The sequence below is a fragment of the Rhamphochromis longiceps genome, linkage group LG23 (assembly GCF_057381845.1).
Source record: "Rhamphochromis longiceps isolate RC_006_pf linkage group LG23, R_longiceps_female_GT1.1, whole genome shotgun sequence".
Lineage (NCBI taxonomy): Eukaryota > Metazoa > Chordata > Actinopteri > Cichliformes > Cichlidae > Rhamphochromis > Rhamphochromis longiceps.
In genome coordinates, this window is record NC_140578.1 from 48,075,605 (window position 1) to 48,093,649 (window position 18,045).

The 18,045-nt window shown below is 43.2% G+C and overlaps 1 protein-coding gene across 1 annotated transcript; it reads right to left on the reverse strand.

Annotated features, from left to right (window-relative positions):
- Positions 1-872: 872 nt before the first annotated feature.
- Positions 873-17,116, reverse strand: gyg2 (glycogenin 2). Its single transcript, XM_085399085.1, has 9 exons — positions 16,814-17,116; positions 11,390-11,528; positions 9,491-9,665; positions 8,525-8,687; positions 5,818-5,944; positions 4,469-4,655; positions 3,636-3,758; positions 2,903-3,034; positions 873-2,193 (listed from the first exon to the last, which is right to left on the reverse strand). Exons 1-9 carry the CDS (start codon positions 16,818-16,820, stop codon positions 2,074-2,076), a joined length of 1,173 nt encoding a protein of 390 aa, XP_085255211.1. The 5' UTR covers positions 16,821-17,116; the 3' UTR covers positions 873-2,073.
- Between the last annotated feature and the right edge of the window lie 929 nt (positions 17,117-18,045).

Sequence of the window (18,045 nt, forward strand, 5' to 3'; positions counted from 1 at the left end):
TCTTCTGTCGGAGGGACGCTACAATACTAACCGAAAATGGATTTAGTTACATTCTGGACCATGTTTCCCGAATGCAGTAGCTAGGGAGCTGATTGGAGACCAAAACAGCCAATCATAAGTTTTGCATCCAAGTCTGTGATTGGTTGGTTTTGTGGCACATTTGTAACAGTGCACAGAAAGAGTTGAGCGTGCAGAGAGCAGAGATGATGTGAGCGAGAACGACACACAGAGCAGATGTCTGTGAGCGCACAGAGCAGAGATCTGAGCAAGAGCAAATGCCAACAACTGAGCGAGAGGGGCTGTTATTGTGTGTGTATATGGATAATAGCAAACACTCAAATACATTTCTTGCATGCAGCAATGAATTTTGTTCGCTCAAATTAAACTTTTCTTTGCTCAAAATTATTTTCTCCTCAAAATGCAACATTTGTACATTTGTAAATTCTTTACGTGTGCTCAGAATAGAGGCACAAAAATAACACCGTTGTACACTGACAATAAGAAGACAACCTCCAAAAAAAGAATGGTTCTGCAGGTATTGGCCACAGGTGTATCTTTGCTGTGTCCATATCACTGTTGCAGGCATGAAGCGGCAGCTGAGCTCATCGAGGAAAAGACATCCTTGTGTGCGCCCACAGGGCTTGTTCCATCTCCCAGCAGTCTCATGAGAGTGGAGGAGACATCGGGAGACAGGGTTAGGGTTGGAGCCCACTCCAGTCAACACTGAGTGAACGAGACCTTGATGGCTGAGCTGCAGGTCCTCTCATCCACTACTCTGAGACATTAGGCCTTTTCATTGTTGTACTGGTCAGATCGTGTCAGTGCCGAGGTATGTAGAATTTGGTCATTATTTAATCGTTCATATCAAAAGTCATTTAAAACCAACTCAAGGACTGCAACCATTTTTAATGGGAAAAACATCTATTAGCCATCAGTGAGTGTTAGTGGTATCACCAGACAAGTTCCAGTGTCAAAGGTTTAAATATTTAAACAAGCATGTGTATAGACAGACTCCAGGGGTCAAGCATCTGCCTTTTTGGCCTTTTCCTTTAAGGTTTTACAACCTATTCATCTTGGAGTCACTCTTGTTCAGAATTTCTGTAAATTCTATGGATTTTCATTATTTATAAGGATAGTCATAAATCTTTATGTGTTTATAAGGACTGTCTTAAAAGAATCGATCAAAGTTTGCATGACTCGGTGGGATATGAGTAGCATGACATCTTGCATTTTGGTGTTCAAATGATCCAAGTTTGAAAGCCAAGTGCATACTTAAAGTCAACTTCAAACTATCCATCCATCCATCCGCTTTCACTTATCCTTTCAGGATGGCGGGAGGTGCTTGGAGCCCACCCCAGCTGTCTTAGTGAGGCAGGGTACACCCTGGACAGGTCGCCAGTCTGTCGCAGGGCCAACATATAGACAGGAGACAACCATTTGTACTCACATTCACTTCCACATTCACACCTATGGGCAATTTAAAGTTTCCAATTAAACTATCTATATCATATTTTTATGATTCTCACATGCAATATTAATTTTGCATTTGCCACTTCCAGCACAAAGGCTGTTCCTGCCACAGCGTCACCTACTTCCAAGGTGCATGGAGAAAAACAAGGGTCCAAAGAACACTTGGAGTATAAAGAACAGCTTTGATCCTTGACCAACAGGTTTTGGCCTGTGGTCATTGTCAGAGAATGATGAAGACTAATCCAGCACAATACCAAGAAAGCACAGGTTAATAGAACAAAAAGAAAAGAAAACTACAGAAACTAAAACGGGTACTAGCTCTCCTCTGTCCTGACTGGGCCATCTAGTAATAAGCAGCAGAGGGGAGATACTTTAAAAACAAAACAAAACCATCTATGAACGATGTAGATGTCTATCAGACTGCTCAAATAAATAAATCAGTAAGTAAACAGGTAGAAAGCGTGTTACTGTGTGTAACTTCAGTTTTTATAAATAGTTGTGTGCCCTTCTATGTATTAAGGCATGCAAACTGTCAAACCCCAGCATTTTAGTAACCACACTACAGAACATGGAAACACTAAGGCTGATGAAGTTTGACATTTTTTAATCCAAAAAGCGGTCCAGCATCCTTTGGATGTTTTGAAAGGCATCTCTGCCGAGGTAGTCCACCTGTCCCATCTCCCACAGCCTGCGGTGATCCAGCGGCTCAGTGTCTGCAGGTGTCTGCCACGACAAAGTGGGAAATAAACATCACATAATTATTCCATATAGATGCATTTAACAGAAGTCTCGTTTTGAAATCTGGCCGGATTTGAATTCTTACACAAAGACAACACAGTGTAAACACAAAGAGTCAGTGTGAATCGTCTGTGAAGAGGAGGAGGAGTATCACAGTAGCTAAAAAAAACAAAACCACCGCTCCACGAATCATGTTCTGGCAACACAAGTGAAGCTTTCACAAGCTGTCTGCTACTCTGTGCCACACATTTAAGGGAACACTGACAGTCAAAGGACGTTTCAACCAGTGCAGTAGCTCTACTTCATTCTGAACAGATTCAACTGGTACAATAAACATCGATCTGAAATATTGTAAGTAAACCAAATCAAAATGATAACTGCCACCAGCATGTGCTCTGTGCGGTTTTGAGCAACCAGTGTTGCCTTGAAAGAATGTGCCCTGCATAGCGCTGGCTCAGACACACCTCACTGAAACCTTTAGTTATAAGTTGCTGTGAGCCTGGAGAACGTGCTAATATTTCCACACTACGTCTGAGGGGCCGTCAGAACTAGTCTAAGGAATGACATAATTACGGTTTCATTTGCGATTCTGTTGACAAGAAAAATCTGCAGATTATTACAACATAAATTGTTTTACAGAACATAAATTTGGCAGCTGTAAATTCATACTTCTACGGTTTAAAGGACTACATACGGGATCAGCAGCCGTGTCTGCAGGAACGTCACTGCTTTCAGAGCCTTCTGCCCCCAAAGGTGGATCCTCAGCTTCTGACTCCTCAGACGATCTCGACTCCTCCTCCAACTGTGTGCCATCTGTGTGGGAACACTGCAGACGCAGGAATCATTTTACTAAACAGCAAACGTGATTGCATGTGCCGTACGCTGTTGTAAAAGCTTCTACATCACCTGATCGTGGGGATAACTCTGCTGATGCATGTTCATAGCTGTGATCATACTGGAGGGAATGTGGTTGTTCAAACTAATCGTACAAGCTTGTATAAACACAGTGCATCAAGTTGTAATGAATTAAACAAATGACCAAAGACAACGAGAAGCTCGGAGGCCCGTGGCAGACAGCAGGCTGTATCCCTGTCTTGTTGTGTTTTTTCTTCCTGGAGTCAAATGAAGTCAGGCTGAAATACTCACAACTACTACGATCATTACTATGATATATGAAAAACACAACTAGCTAATAAGGTTATTCATTAAGCTAATTAATGTACTGATAAGAGATTATATCGAATGAGTACTTACAGGAAAAGTCTGACTTGTGTTTAAAGTAGTTAATCCCCCTACTCTGACTCATGAGATGCACAGCTATGACAATTATATTTAGTAATAAACAAAAGCAAAAAATGATGCTTCAACAAAACACAGAAACTGTCCAAGAGCTTAACATACAGATCAGCATGTCAGTCTCAGCTTACCACAGCTGGTTCAGACTGTGAATAAAGGTACTCTGGAGGAGGAGGAGGAGAAAAATGTGCAAGCAGTGAATTCGAGGTGTCCAAGTTTTCTGTAAACGGCATCTTGGCTTCTCTTTCTTGGATCTGCACAAAGACAAAAAAAAAAGGAGGATAGTAAATGTTGGGCTGACAACCAAGACCAGCGCTGCACAGCCATCTGACACGTCTAGCTGCCACGTTCATGTTGCAGCCAAACTCTGCAGCAACTTATGTGACAGATTGACAAATCTTCAGCTACAGAGGGAGAAGTCAGCAGTGAAAACTGGTGCTGGAGCGGCTGCAGAGAAAACGTGCAGAGCATCTGCCAAACGTGGCAAAGCAACACTCTTCACAATGGAACAAAATCCAGCAAACTGGTGACAATGTATCCTTACATGAGTCCAACAAAGCATCGGATTTAAACCAGAAAGTGTGAGTAAGCCAGTCTGGTGCCTTCACTACAACATCATGACAGTGATACTGGTTTACTAACAAGGACACCACCTGTGAGCTGCTGTACTGCACAGGCACATGATGGTAAAGCAGAGACATCTCGGGGGTTTCACTATCAGCCTGATGGCTCATCCCATGTGAACGTTTGCATAGCTCAGTTGTAACTCATGCTGGTAACGTCTGCTGCTGTTTAAAGCCAATCTTTAGCTTCAGATGTCATTTTTGTCTTTGTCCCACTCAGATCCCTTCCTTTGACTCCTGGTGTGTGACTTTGGACCTCCACCCACCAGTGAGTCCCACACCTGTTCCGTTTCCCCCGATTAAACCTTTACTGTCCTACCCGCCCTCGTGCACATTCCTACCTGTTGTGGTTTCTTCTGCTCTTGCTTGGGCTGGACAACTGGAGCAGATGACACTGTGTGAATAAGGTATTCCTTCCACCACAGAGACACAAACTGCTCCATGTTGTGTGAGTAGCTGCTGTTTCCCTGCGAGTTCCAGGGTTTGTCTGCTCCAAGGAAGTGGATGATCTTTGCATTGTGGCCAAACCTGCAAGAACAAAACTGTAACTCCAACATGTCCAACTGTGGAAACCAGTAACACAGAGGAGACTGAAACCCACACGGTTCAGAGTATTTCCCAATTTATCAATTCCTCAAACCTATATTTATGTTCCAGAAGGTTCATTGGAGCGTCATCAGCTGTCACCGTTTGTTTTCTGTCAGTTTATTCTCGTTTCATAAGAACTCTATCAGTTGTGTTCAGACTGTAAGATTACATTCACAGTCAATGCAGAGATGCACAGTTAGCTCAAATTAAAAATGAACAACAGAAAACGTGCAGGGCTTAAAAACCCTCCTGATCCTAATATTAAGGTACACTACAATACTACAGATGTTATACTAAAAACACACTCAAGCCAGATAACTGCAGCATCCAATCAACGGTCGCCTTCATAGACCAGCTGAAAAGTGTCACACTAACACAGAGATGAAAAAGAAGCAAAGCGTTGTCGAAAACACCAGGACACATTCACACCAACAGGGTTATGGACCGGTGGCCTTCTGCTACAGCACTTTTCTACTTTACCCGACTGCCTCATTCACACCAGGACGTTTCTATGTATAAGTGCTTTCTAGCCAGCATTTTTCATACAGTGCTTTTCATGCCACATTCAAAACTGCAGCATTAAGACTGATCATGTACAGCAGCAGTTGGACATGTATATATCATATATATCATGGAGCATTCAGGAGTCTGGAAACTTGGCAGTTCTGTACCGAGCACAAGGGTGAACGGTCAGTGAGGGCGTGTGGAGTCAACTTTAACGGCTCTGCTTCGACGGCATTGTGCAAACACATCCTGCACAGATGGAAGAGGACAGCTAAAGCGACAAGACGAGCATAGAAAGTCCACCTCTGAAGAAAACTAGATTTTGGAGTCCAGATTAAAGAGATTTCTCAGAGTGATGCCAGCGACTGATCTGTTATCAAAGTTTTATTTCAGTGCCGACTGCACGTCTAGCAAATATGTTTTCACCTCAGTGATGCAGGCAGCAGATGATGCTCCTGTGACAATAAATACAAAACTATTTGATTTATGCCCAAAACAATGACATGCATTATAGGACTAGAACTAGCCTTTACACGTGGAGATATTTAACTGTGGGTTTTAAGTGGAAAAGAACCACAGGCAGCGCAGACACACTCACTGTTGGAAAGCAGGAAGGTAGCTGTAGACTGAGCTGGCACTGAGGTTGTAAACAAACGGTAGGTGTTTACTGAGGTCTTCCACTGACCAGCTACTGAAGAAAGAGTTCAACAGTCCTTGGTCTCCTCCTGTCAGCACACAAGAACAAAGTCCACAATAAAACAAACTCAATGTATGGTTTTTATCTTTTGTTCCCCTTTTTTTGTGTGACTGTGTAACAATTACCCAGGTTTGAACAATAAAGCAACACAACATTTACAAGGACTGCGGCCATTATTTTAGTAATCGAGTATCCTATTGATCCTTCCGTGCATTTTTTGAGTATAGGCCGCAGTTGATAAACGAAGCATCGAAGCAAAGAATTTGTCCTCAGATCAGCTCAACGGCTGCAACGATTCATCGAGCAATTCAAGGAATTAGATTTTTTTTTTTTTTTAAATCTTTGAAACAAAGTCCTGATATAAAGAGCTGAAAACAGGCCAAAATCTCAATATTCTTTTATTTTATTCTTCCTAAAGTTTGGTAGGTGTGCAGGTGCTAAAGGATCCTGCACATTAAAAACATGATGTTATGTCAGTGCATTTGATGCAAAGCTGTCCAAGAGTTCATTGTGAAAGGGTTAACTGTGAGATCCACACCCACCAGAGGCTGCCTGTGTGTGTGTGTGTGTGTGTGTTCCTGTCTAGCTATCTTTGTGAGGACCGTCATCTGCATTCTACTATACTTGTGAGGACCGACAGTCACTTGTGAGGACACACTCACCGGTCCTCACAAGTTTGAAGGCATTTTTGAGGCTCAAACAGTGGTTTTAGTGTCAGGGTTGCAATTAGGTTATGGTTCGGTTTAGGGTCAGGGTTAGGCATTCATTTTTAATGGTTAGGTAAGGGGCTAGGGAAAGCATTATGTCAATGAAGTTCCTGACTAAGATAGCTGAAGTCCTGGGGCCCGTTCTTCGTACGTCGCTCACTACATCCAAGATCAAATGACACATCCAAGATCAAACCATCGCGCTAACCGTGAGCTCGCTAATCCGGTTCCCCGAACACACCTGCTGTTGACGATTAGTACAGCTGGACGCAGTAATGTGAGATCACTGGGTGTCGTAAAAGGGGCTACGCATCGATAGTAGAAACATTGATCGGCAACCCTCTGATTGGTCGGCGAAAATGTCGAAGGAGCGCGCTCGGCTCGGTATTTTTCGGCAGCAGAGCAAGAACTCCTGAGTGAGGGATTTCAGGAGTTTCAGAGTTTAATCAGAACGCAAGGGAACACTGCAAAGGCTGCAAAAGCAAGGAGAGAGGGCTGGCAGGAAGTTGCTGACAAATTAAACTCGTAAGTAATTTAATAATAATAATAATAATAATATATTGGATTTATATAGCGCTTTTCAAGGCACCCAAAGCGCTTTACAATGCCACTATTCAGTCACTCTCACATTCACACACTGGTGGAGGCAGCTACAGTTGTAGCCACAGCTGCCCTGGGGCAGACTGACAGAAGCCAGGCTGCCATATCGCGCCATCGGCCCCTCTGGCCAACACCAGTAGGCGGTAGGGTAGATTTATTATATTACACTATATTATCCAATATTATATTACATTATATTATATTGTTATATTATATCCTCTTTCACATTAGAGCCACAACAGGACCCACTAGAACATGGGAACAAGTAAAAGTGAAATATAAGAATATTCTACAGAATGGTAATATTTATCACTTATATTGCTTTTCGTCTCTTGGAAAGAGAGCCTGAAATAATCTGTTTGTTTGTTCATAACAGCAACCAAGAAAAGGGCAGAGCAAAAAAAGACAGGTGGTGGTCCTGCACCCCCTCGTCAACAAGTTGGTTAAGTAAATAATATCCTCACGGGAAAATCGATATCTCTCAATGAGCACACTGTCGCGCTGAGCTAAAGGATCCTGTCTGTCCCGCAATATACGCTGAATTCTGAGGACTCTCCTTATCAATCTTGCACCTTCCGCAATGGGTTGCTCGCGTAAACGGACAGGACATGGCTGCGACAGACTTCCCAAATCCACCTTCGCTTTTATAGCCGTGGTCTCTCATCTTGATTACACGAAGTAATTTACAATTACTACTCTGAAATATGAATTACATCTGTAATAATCACATACATGTAATAGAATGTTAATAGTACATTTCCCTTTTTTAGGAAATGACCTGTATGTATCTGTGTGACATCAATAAAAGGATCAAGTGCTGCATTATCTTCAGTTACATTGATGTTATTTATTTATCGCTGTTGCTTTCGTATAAATGAAGCGGACATACCTGCGTGGCCGCGATCTAATCCTGTTTACATAAAGTAAACCTGCTCCCGAGCAGGTTTACGCTTACGGCTCTGTTGCTATGACAGCAAGTCCCGGATGAGCTTCGGGGAACCGACTGATCCAGGATCACGCGAAATCGTCAACAATCTAATCCAGCTAACTTACTTAGCGAGGTACGAAGAACGGGCCCCTGGTGAGGCTAGGTTGACATAATATAATGCATTTCTGAATCAGACCAGTCACCGCTCTCTCCCTGATCAGAACGAAACCAAAAGCTGACTGAATGTTTTTGTTGGGAATAAAACATCATTGACTTGCTTTCTATGAGCACATGACTCCAATTAGTTGAGCCATTGGAATTCAAAGCACTGTAGCTCATTGCTTGTGCCTGAGCCCGTGTAGTCGTGTGTTACCATCAAAGCTGCCGTGGCGACTGGCGTGATCCAGCAGTCTGGTGTGAGTGTGCAGGGACGGTCTGAAGACAAACACTCCTGAGTTGAAACAGTCGGGCCAGCCGGGATCAGGAGCGGCTGACAGCTCGTCCCTGTCAAACAGCTCGTCCACGTTACACAGCACCTGAGGAGACCAGAGGTCATCTAAACTCACATCTACACGGACTTCATCCACCTTAAGTTGACATCTGGAGGTATACATGTTACCTTTGTGTAGAAACAGGCGTCATAAGGGATAAAAAAATAAGTTTTAGTCTTCAAACGTGCTTTTTTACAGAAAGCATGAGAACATTACTCATTACAGAGCCTGCTGTGAAACACCTCAGCTGGTGTCTGTGAAGGTTCTCAGTCATCCAGGTCATCGTAGTCCAAGGAGCTTGCAAAGAAAAGCGTCTGGACTTTGGACGCTTTGGTCCCCCACAGAGGGACAAAGGACCCCCTGATGATCCTCTAATCGCCTGAGGTCACACCTTGGCTCAGGCGATTAGAGGATCATCAGGGGGTCCTTTGTCCCTCTGTGGGGGGAAACTCCCACTAGGTTTATATCTGGGACTCTCCACCATTTGACCTTAGAACTGAAGAAGCTTCTCGGATGAGAGGTGAAACGTCTTCAAGCAACTTAAAGAAGTCCAGACGCTTTTCTTTGCAAGCTCCTTGGACCTCAGCTGGTATTAGTTTCATTCAGTAGGAACATATTGTAGGTAGGTAGGTAGGTGGGTTGTTCTTGTTTTTATTGTTATTGTAACAAACTCTTTTTCTATGCTAAATGAAGATATCTGTGAGACACCATTTCCTCTGTGCTGAGAAGGCGACTGGCTCAAATGTGCCTTCACTACAAGGACACAAGGGAAACTGCTCCCACCCCGAGTGTTTGTGATCCTCCCCTCAACCAGCTTCAGACATATCGACATGTGTCAGTGAACTCACCAGAGTGTCGGCATCCAGAAAGACGCATTTGCTATACTGTGTCAGAGTCCAGCAGTGGATCTTAGTGAAAGTGATACCAAGCTCAGGACGTCCCAGCAAGGACAAGTGGTGGTAATCTTCACTGTCCATCACATCCACCACAATCACTTCATCAAACACATCTTCAAGGGCGAGTCTGTCGGGCGATTCATAAACGTCAGTATATGATTTTTAGCAGATGCACCTTCAGAGCCTGTTTGTTCAAGAGTAATGGGACACCTAACATTTTCACACACAGCTCCCATTTCACCTTATGTTTGTTGCTCCCATCCCAATAACATCTGGCCAGTATGCCAACTTAACGTTACTTCATGTAGTGACAAATGTGGGTCACTTACTTCACTTTGAATTTTTCCTATATGAAAAGAAACCAAACCACAACTACAAGTTTCATCACCTGGTTCAGACCAGAGTAAAAGTATTTACAGCACTTCACTTGTTCTGCATTTTTCATGTTACAGTCCCAATTCCAAATTCTACACACACAATAACCCATAATGGAAAAGTCTGGATGCAAATTTTTTTATTTTTTTTTTAAAAGCTCTTACAACAGTTGGATAAGGATCGAATGGCTCGTAGCAACGGGCAAGATACGCCCATACTCCCGAAACACCTTCCACAGAACACTGAGGGCCACGGTGGAATGCCTTATCCTAGCCCACAAAACATGTGCACTGGTTGGGTAAACTCCCATGCACCCTTGAATATCTTTGAGAGGGTAAAGAGCTGGTCCAGTTTTGCGCAACTGGGACGATCCTCCTGTAACCGAGGTTTGACTAATGCAGGCGTGTCCAACTCCAGGCCTCGAGGGCCGGTGTCCTGCAGGTTTTAGATGTGTCCTTGATGCATCACAGCTGATTTAAATGGCTAAATGACCTCCTCAACATGTCATGAAGTTCTCCAGAGGCCTGGTAATGAACTAATCATGTGATCCAGCTGTGTTGACCCAGGGTGAGATCTAAAACCTGCAGGACACCGGTCCTCGAAGCCTGGAGTTGCCCACCCCTGGACTAATGGATGGTGGGCTCTCCTCTCCAGCACCCTGGCATAGACCTTCCCAGGGTGGCTGAGGAGTGTGATCCCCCTATATTTGGAACACACCCTCCGGTTCCCCTTCTTAAAAATGGGAACCACCACCCAGGTGTGCCAGTCCAGAGGTACCACCCTTGACCATGCACCATTTCAGAGCGTGTCAACCAAGACAGCCCTACAACATCCAGAGCCTTCAGGAACTCAGGGCGAACCTCATCCACCCCCGTGGAGTTGTTTAACTGCCTCAGTGACCTCGGCCTCAGTGATGGAGGAGTCATCCACCCGTCCCCAGACTCTGCGTCCTCTACAGAAGACGTATCAGTGGGTTTAAGGAGGTCTTGGCTCCAAAGTCCCACAGGCTAACCAAGCCTGATAGAACTGCTTCTTCAGCCTGATGGCTCCCTTTATCTCTTGTGTCCTGACCTGAATGTACATTTCTGTAGGACTCAGACAATGACTGTGCACCAACATCTCCCACCTTTGTTTGATCAGTTCCACAAAGCAGAATGAGAGAATCTGCCCAAAATTAGATGCATCAAGCTTGTAGAGTCATACACGAAAAGAACTGAGGCTGTAATTGCTGCAAAAGCTGCATTAAACACAGGCTGTGAATACTTATATACATATGAAGATTTTTAGACTTAATATATTTTGGAATAGGGCTGTAACAGGACAAAATGTGGAACAAAAGCTTTCTGGAGCCACTGCATAAAGATGAAAACACCCTTGGAAAAGATATTTAACAATGGCTGAGCATACTTCGAGCACACATGAGGGAGTGAGACTAAATTCTTTTAACGTTTGACACATGGTTCATCATTCTCCCACCTTGACTGCTCAGAGACATTTGGTGTGATCATGGCAACTATGTGGCGAGTTGTTCCATGCCGCCGCAGACTTCTGGCCACTACAGCGGCTCCCATGCAGTAAGAGTCTGTGGTGGCAAGGGTCACAAAAGCCTCAGCAGCTGGAGAAAGAACAAAAAGACCCCATCAGGCTGACTGACCCGGCTGACGTGTGTTTGTCATTTAATCTTTGTTGGATTTGGCGTTTCTTTGTTGCAGCAGGAAAAGTAACCACTGCATGGTTTGACTTTTACATGAGGTCCTGATACCCTGTTCATACTGAGAGTTAAGTAACAGTGACCCTTTCACAAGCGATATCAGTAAAGGCATGTTAGAAAGAAAAAGAATACTTGTAGTATTTAAAATATTTCAGGATCTTTGTGGAACAAGGAGCTATTTTAAATAAAGAATACAATTCAGAAAGCCACTATGGACAGATCCAGGCCTGACCTGGTCCAAATCCACGCACTCCACCCCAGACACTGTTTAATGACCTATTAAGGAGCCTATGATAGGTTAACATCAAGCAGATGCACTTCTAGTAAGACCAACTGAGACTAATTTTGGTCATTCTCAGTGGAAAATATGTTGAGGTTCAGACTCTGAAACTGTACCTTTCAAAATGTTATTTGACAGAATTTAAAAAACCAGTCGTAACATGTTCAGAACACTGCACTACGTTTTACACGTGCCTGTTGTCAAGCTTACCTCACGAGAACCAGTAAATGCACCAGCTGTGCATCATATTGTTGTAGTGAGTAACTGTTTAAATTGTTTTCACTGTGATCTGCAAAAAACTAAAGTGATTTCCATTATGCTTTAAAGTTTTAGCACGTCTGATGTGTAGAAATCTGCAGCAGCACTGAGAGCACACTCAGCCATCAAATAATAAACTGGAGCTAAAATGTTTTATCTTACCGCTCTGTGCGCTAAAATCACCACGACACCATTCAATCTGTGCATTTTGCACCAGCGTTGCATTTTACTGGCACATTTTCTACCTTCTTTACCAGTTTTTAATCCCCATTTGAGAATGTCTCTGGAGTAGTTGGAACACATCAAACCTGATCATTGGATCGTCACTGCTACAGATGAGCTAAATTCACTTTGTAGTGCAGGGCGCAGGGGCCTGTACTGTAAAGTAGGTTCAGCACACACATGACCTCTCAAGGTGGGTAGCAATACACGGGCGGTAGCAGAAGGACCTCTGAAACATGGGAAGCTCTACTGGCAGGAAGATAAATATAAGCGTAATATCAGAATAAATGCAAATATGAAAGGGTAGCTGCATAATACAGACTGAAGTAACCTAAGCTGATGTGAGTTCGTAGTAGTAAAAGAAGGGTAGGGTTACTTAAGCACTTTGGTCAACTGATACTTCAATGCCTGTGGGGCGGTCAGCTCTGCAAAGGTACCATCAAGGCTGAAAGTACATACAGGTTTTAGAGCAGGGGTCTCAAACTCGCGGCCCGGGGGCCACTTGCGGCCCACGTCACCCCTGCTTGCAGACCAAATCTTGAAGTGAAGAATTATAATGCAGTTTGGCCTTTGAAGTGACTTTTTTTGTTAAAATAAGTGATTTAATATGAAGGCAATATGAGCAGAGAGCACAAACGTGCTGAGGGATTGGCTGTGTTAGTTCACAAACTAGTGTGTAGCACAAGTGCTGCTGTGTGTGTGCACAGACACAGAGGACCAGTGTGTTTGTTTGGTAGTTCACTGAAAGGATTCGTTTAGTGAAGAGGGAGGAGCAAACAGGCTTGTTTTACAATATTTGACATAAAAAAAACCATTTTAGGAAATATTTGTGGCTGTTTTCTTGTCTGTTGGGGTTTTTGTAGTACTCGAACACTAAAGTGGCTCGTTGAAGTTTGACACCCCTGATTTAGAGTCACACACAGAGTCCAGACGTGCGTTTTATTTCTGCTGTGTTTTTAGAAAGGCATGCCTTTGTCTGGGTTGTGAGCTGACCAGCCTGAAATCTTCCATCTAAAAACATTTGAATCATCAAGAAACAACATCAACAACAAACTGGTTTCAGTTTTCAACCTACTTTGTTTAAAAAAAAATACAGTAGATTTCTACGTTTAAACAGCTGAGATGCTCGGATCAAATATGGCTTAAAGATATCTGCATTCTGTTTTGATTTACATTTACACAAAGTTGGTAACTGTGGTTGTACATTTAGGATGGGATGTATTTTAGGTGGGATTTGTGTTGTTGTTGTTTGTGTGTGTCAGTAAAAGCCACAGTCACTGCAGTGGTCAGTAGTTTCACAGAGTGGCTGCATCGCCACCATCGCAATGACAGGACACAGGATTGAAGTTCTGTGAATGTAAGTATGTTTTAATAACCTTTAGACTTGGCCTCTGCTGGGAACACTCTTAATAATAAATAACAGCCCACTGCTGGTTCTTCTGATGCGTGGATATATGGTTACACTCCTATTGTGGTTGTAAATCACGCGTCACGTAGAGCACAGAGTGTGCATGGCTTAATATCCCGAGCATGCAGTCAGATCACAAGCATGTTAACCTTTTGTCTGCACGAGTGTCACATTTCACGCGGCTCACTGTGTGGGAGAGTGCTGGGGAACAGCAAGCAAAGACTTTCATGTCAGAATTACACTGCGCCGTTTTTCATTGAGTGGAAGCTTGAGCGAGTTACGACTCAGTTAAAGAAGTTAACCTGTGGAGGGGTTAACTGAGTTATTACTGTGGGCTCTACCTTACATATAAAGCGCCCTGAGGCCAGTGGCGTGTCTAGAAAATTTTTGTTGGGGGGGCCAGGTAGGGGCACAGATTTGGAGAAGGGTGGCAGATTTAATTGGCAGATAATGTTTTAAAAAAAGAATTCTACCAACCCTTAACCATAATTCAATAATCCTATAAACCTAATAACCAAATGCACTTTTAACTCTTATTAGAATGAGATTTTAACCACTACGGTGCAAAGTTTTTAGATACTGCGTTGATAAAGTACAAGAGATACAATCAGTGCTTTGTCAGTGTTTACTCAGCAGTCAAGGACAACAATATTTGCATAGTATTTTTACTGACATATAGTGCACATATGTTTTGGGCAAAAACATTTTTGAAAATTAAAATACGAACATTTGTAACAAACAATTGACAAATTAGCCAATGCCAATGCAAAACTTTCTCTGCCTGTTAAAAAAAGAAGATAATCTTCTCACAAACTGGTGTTTGATTTTGAAACAGGAAAAAAGTGGAGAAACAACTGAAAAGACTAACATTTGAATGAAACCTGAAAGCAAGTAAATACTTTCTCTGCTGCCTTATGGTAAACTTTGGTAATATTGATAAAGAACAACACTGGCTGATGATAAAATACATTCAGCTGGCATGGTGACACTGCCAGTATTAACCTGCAGGGCTGGACTGGGACAAAAAAATTGGGCATTTTTACTACAGACCGACCCACCAGGTAGTAAAGCCATAAAGACTTTGACTGAAAACAAATGCTGTTGTGACAGTGATGTACAGTCTTGTTGGTATATGTATGATTTCTATACATTTTACGTCAGATAAAAACTTTGGTTGTAAGATTTAGATAATTATTTAATAAAAACTAGGTATTTTAAATGAGAATAAGAAAGAAAAGTATTTCTTTGTGCCCACCTTTCCCTGTTAATGCCCTACATGCCCCCCTGGCAACACTTTGCTAGACCGCCCCTGCACAGTTACCAGCTGTCAGCTACATAAAAAAGGATCCTGGTGTTATTTGTCTCTCAGAAACAGTTCATAACTTCAACTCATCCATGTCACCTGAAAGGTAAACCTGTTTCTCCATCACAGCTCTGATGATTCAGTAAGGACATCTCCTGGTTTCATCTTCATGTTTCCCTCTCACCACATATCCAAACCCACATCATGACCAGCAGCTTTACAGCTGTGGCTCCAGCAAACATCAGCTGATACTAGAAATTAATATTAAATAAATTCTAACAACAGCTGATCGAGCTTAAACGTGCTGCTGTTGTTTAGCACGACATCCGCTGGTTTCCTCTTTCTGGCGCAAAGTGAGCGATAAACAAGAGAGAAAAGCCGATCAGCTGATCATTGATCAGTTTCATGATTGAAGTAGCAACAGGAGAGGGAGGGGGGAGAATGAGAGAAGAGGCAGCTGTGCAGCATAAAGACAGAATAAATCCAGCTTTGTGTCTTTTTTCCATTCTAGCTAAAGTCCGGGACAAACTGCGTCTCTTCTCAGCTCAATACGAAACGCGTAATATTTTCTCTGAATGAGGGACCATTCCATTTTTTAAGGAGCCGTTGGCAACTCTACTAACCTTATGAATAAAATAAAGTTCACTATCAGTAACATCATAGCACCACCCAGCTGTATAAAAACTCCATCAAGCTGGCTAGAACGCAGTACGAGTTATTGCAACTGACAGTAAAAAGTCAGCAACATGAAAATAAACTCCACCTAAACTTGGTTTATATCTGACCCAGATAGACTGCAGGTCATAACTTCTTACCTGAAGTTCAGTTCACCTGACACTCAGACTGGTGGCTGCCTCGGGGCTCTCCTCCTGCCTCCCCTTCCCTCATCCACCTGCTGGCCTCTGTGGAAGCCCCGCCATAGCCACCACCAAACAACTGAGTTATTTTTACATTTTACACATCTGCCAGCATCTGGCCAATCCACCACCTCTCATTGTTCATGCCATTACAAAAAAAATAAAAAATAAGTCACCGGGCAGATGCCCGGTATGCCCGATGGCCAGTCCAGCTATGTTAACCTGCAACCAAATCTGCAGCTCCATACAGCAATGTTACGACGTAGATTATATCTTATAACTCATAACTCTTATGTTAGCTGCCCTCAGTAGCATACTGTCAGAAATATTCCACGGCTGCAATAATTCTTTAAGTGTTATTTTTTCCTTGGTATTCTAATTTCACCGAAGTTTACTAAACTCAACAAACTTAATATTACTTACCGGGACATTTATTCTGTCCTCATTTTCTTTCACCGAAAAATTGTTTCCTGCAGTGCCTCTTTCGCGCTTGGCTCTCCTACCTTTGCTAACGTGATGCGCATAGCGCAGAAGCGATGCTGCATTCACTTACACTCGGATATCTGAGCGTCACCGTGAAAACATAATCGGACATTTGATATTTGATTGAATTTTATTATTTTGCCTTTGGGGTGGCACCTGGGGTGGCCAGTCTGGTTTGGGGGGTGGCCTGTGCCCCCCCCCAGGCCACCCCGCTGGACACGCCATTGCCTGAGGCGACTGCTGTTGTGGTTTGACGCTGTATAAATAAAACTGAATTGAAAGAAGGTCACGCACACTGACGCGTACTTGATTCCTCAGTAGAACAAAGTATAACGTGATAAAGACTAGATCGTGTGTGTTAAAGGAAAAGCCACCTACCTGACATTCCTGTTGACAGAAGCTTTGTGCACACCTGACAGCTGCACGTATCCACAGAGGAGATCAGGAATATGCGGCACGTGTGTGAAAGTCTCCCTGCAGCGCTGTGGGAGCAGCCAATCACAAAGGCCCGGGACAGACCCGGGTTAGCAACGGCTAAATCCCGAGAAACGCCACCAAACCACAGCTCATTCAGTTGTTCCTCCCGACCGTGTGACACTGGGCTGCTGGTGCTGCTGGTTACCTGTTTGCTCAACTGGTCATTCAACCAGCACAAAGGAAGCTTTGACTGATGTTGTGCAACACACTCTGCCCTAATGCCCCTTTGTTGACCGCCCTCCTTTCACTCCACATGCGTGACAGGTTACCAATCAGCCGGTGTTTCGGCTCGACACCCCCACTCTGTTACTGTTTGTAACGAACTGCTGCAAAAAGGAAGCTGGCCATCACAACACGAACACCTTCAGTAAAAACACTCGTCATTTATTCAGATATAAGTTGACTTAGTGTGAGTAATAACTGTGCATATGAGCAGTGAAGTGCTTTAATGATGTAGCGTCTATCAAAGAGAACAAATCCTGCATTTCATGACCTATGTGGCTGTGGCAGCTTTTCCAGCAGCTCTGCAGCACCGCACTACACCATCTCCGCCCGCCGGATTAATAAAGTCTAATCTAATCTATTTTATGGACTTTTGTATCATTGATAGCATTAATGTATCTTTTAAAAGACACCAGCATTCACATGTCTACCTCACAGGTGTGACAACCAACCCCAGGACCAGTGCGATGCCCACCTGACCCAGTGACAGCTGCCTATTATGAGCTCAGTAAGAATGCAACGCTGTGTGTCACCGTTACATTCTTTGTTCATAACAGCGCATTTGTTGAAACCGTATGTGTATAGGTGGTGCAACATCGACAAAGCCAGTCCATATTAGAGGTTAGAAATTAAAATGGAAATGAGTGGTTTCCATCAAATTTTTTTAGATCATATCTGGCTGAATATGACATAAGATTTCATTATAAACTAGATGAAACATAAAGAAACTCCTGTTTTTTATGTGTGTATTTCTAACTTTCTGCTTCTTCATTCAGATCAAACTGAGGTTATTGTACTCGGCCCTGAGAATCTTAGAAATATGGTATCTAACCAGATTCTTACTCTGGATGGCATTACCTTGGCCTCCAGTAACACTGTGAGGAACCTTGGAGTCATTTTTGACCAGGACA

Bases quoted from the DNA above. Each gene is read 5' to 3' on its own strand.
- gyg2 (XM_085399085.1), bottom strand. The intron at 4,656-5,817 runs GTGAGTGTGTCT...TTGTTCTTGCAG, and splicing joins TACCTTCCTGCTTTCCAACA to GTTTGGCCACAATGCAAAGA. The intron at 3,035-3,635 runs GTAAGCTGAGAC...CTGCGTCTGCAG, and splicing joins CACAGTCTGAACCAGCTGTG to TGTTCCCACACAGATGGCAC.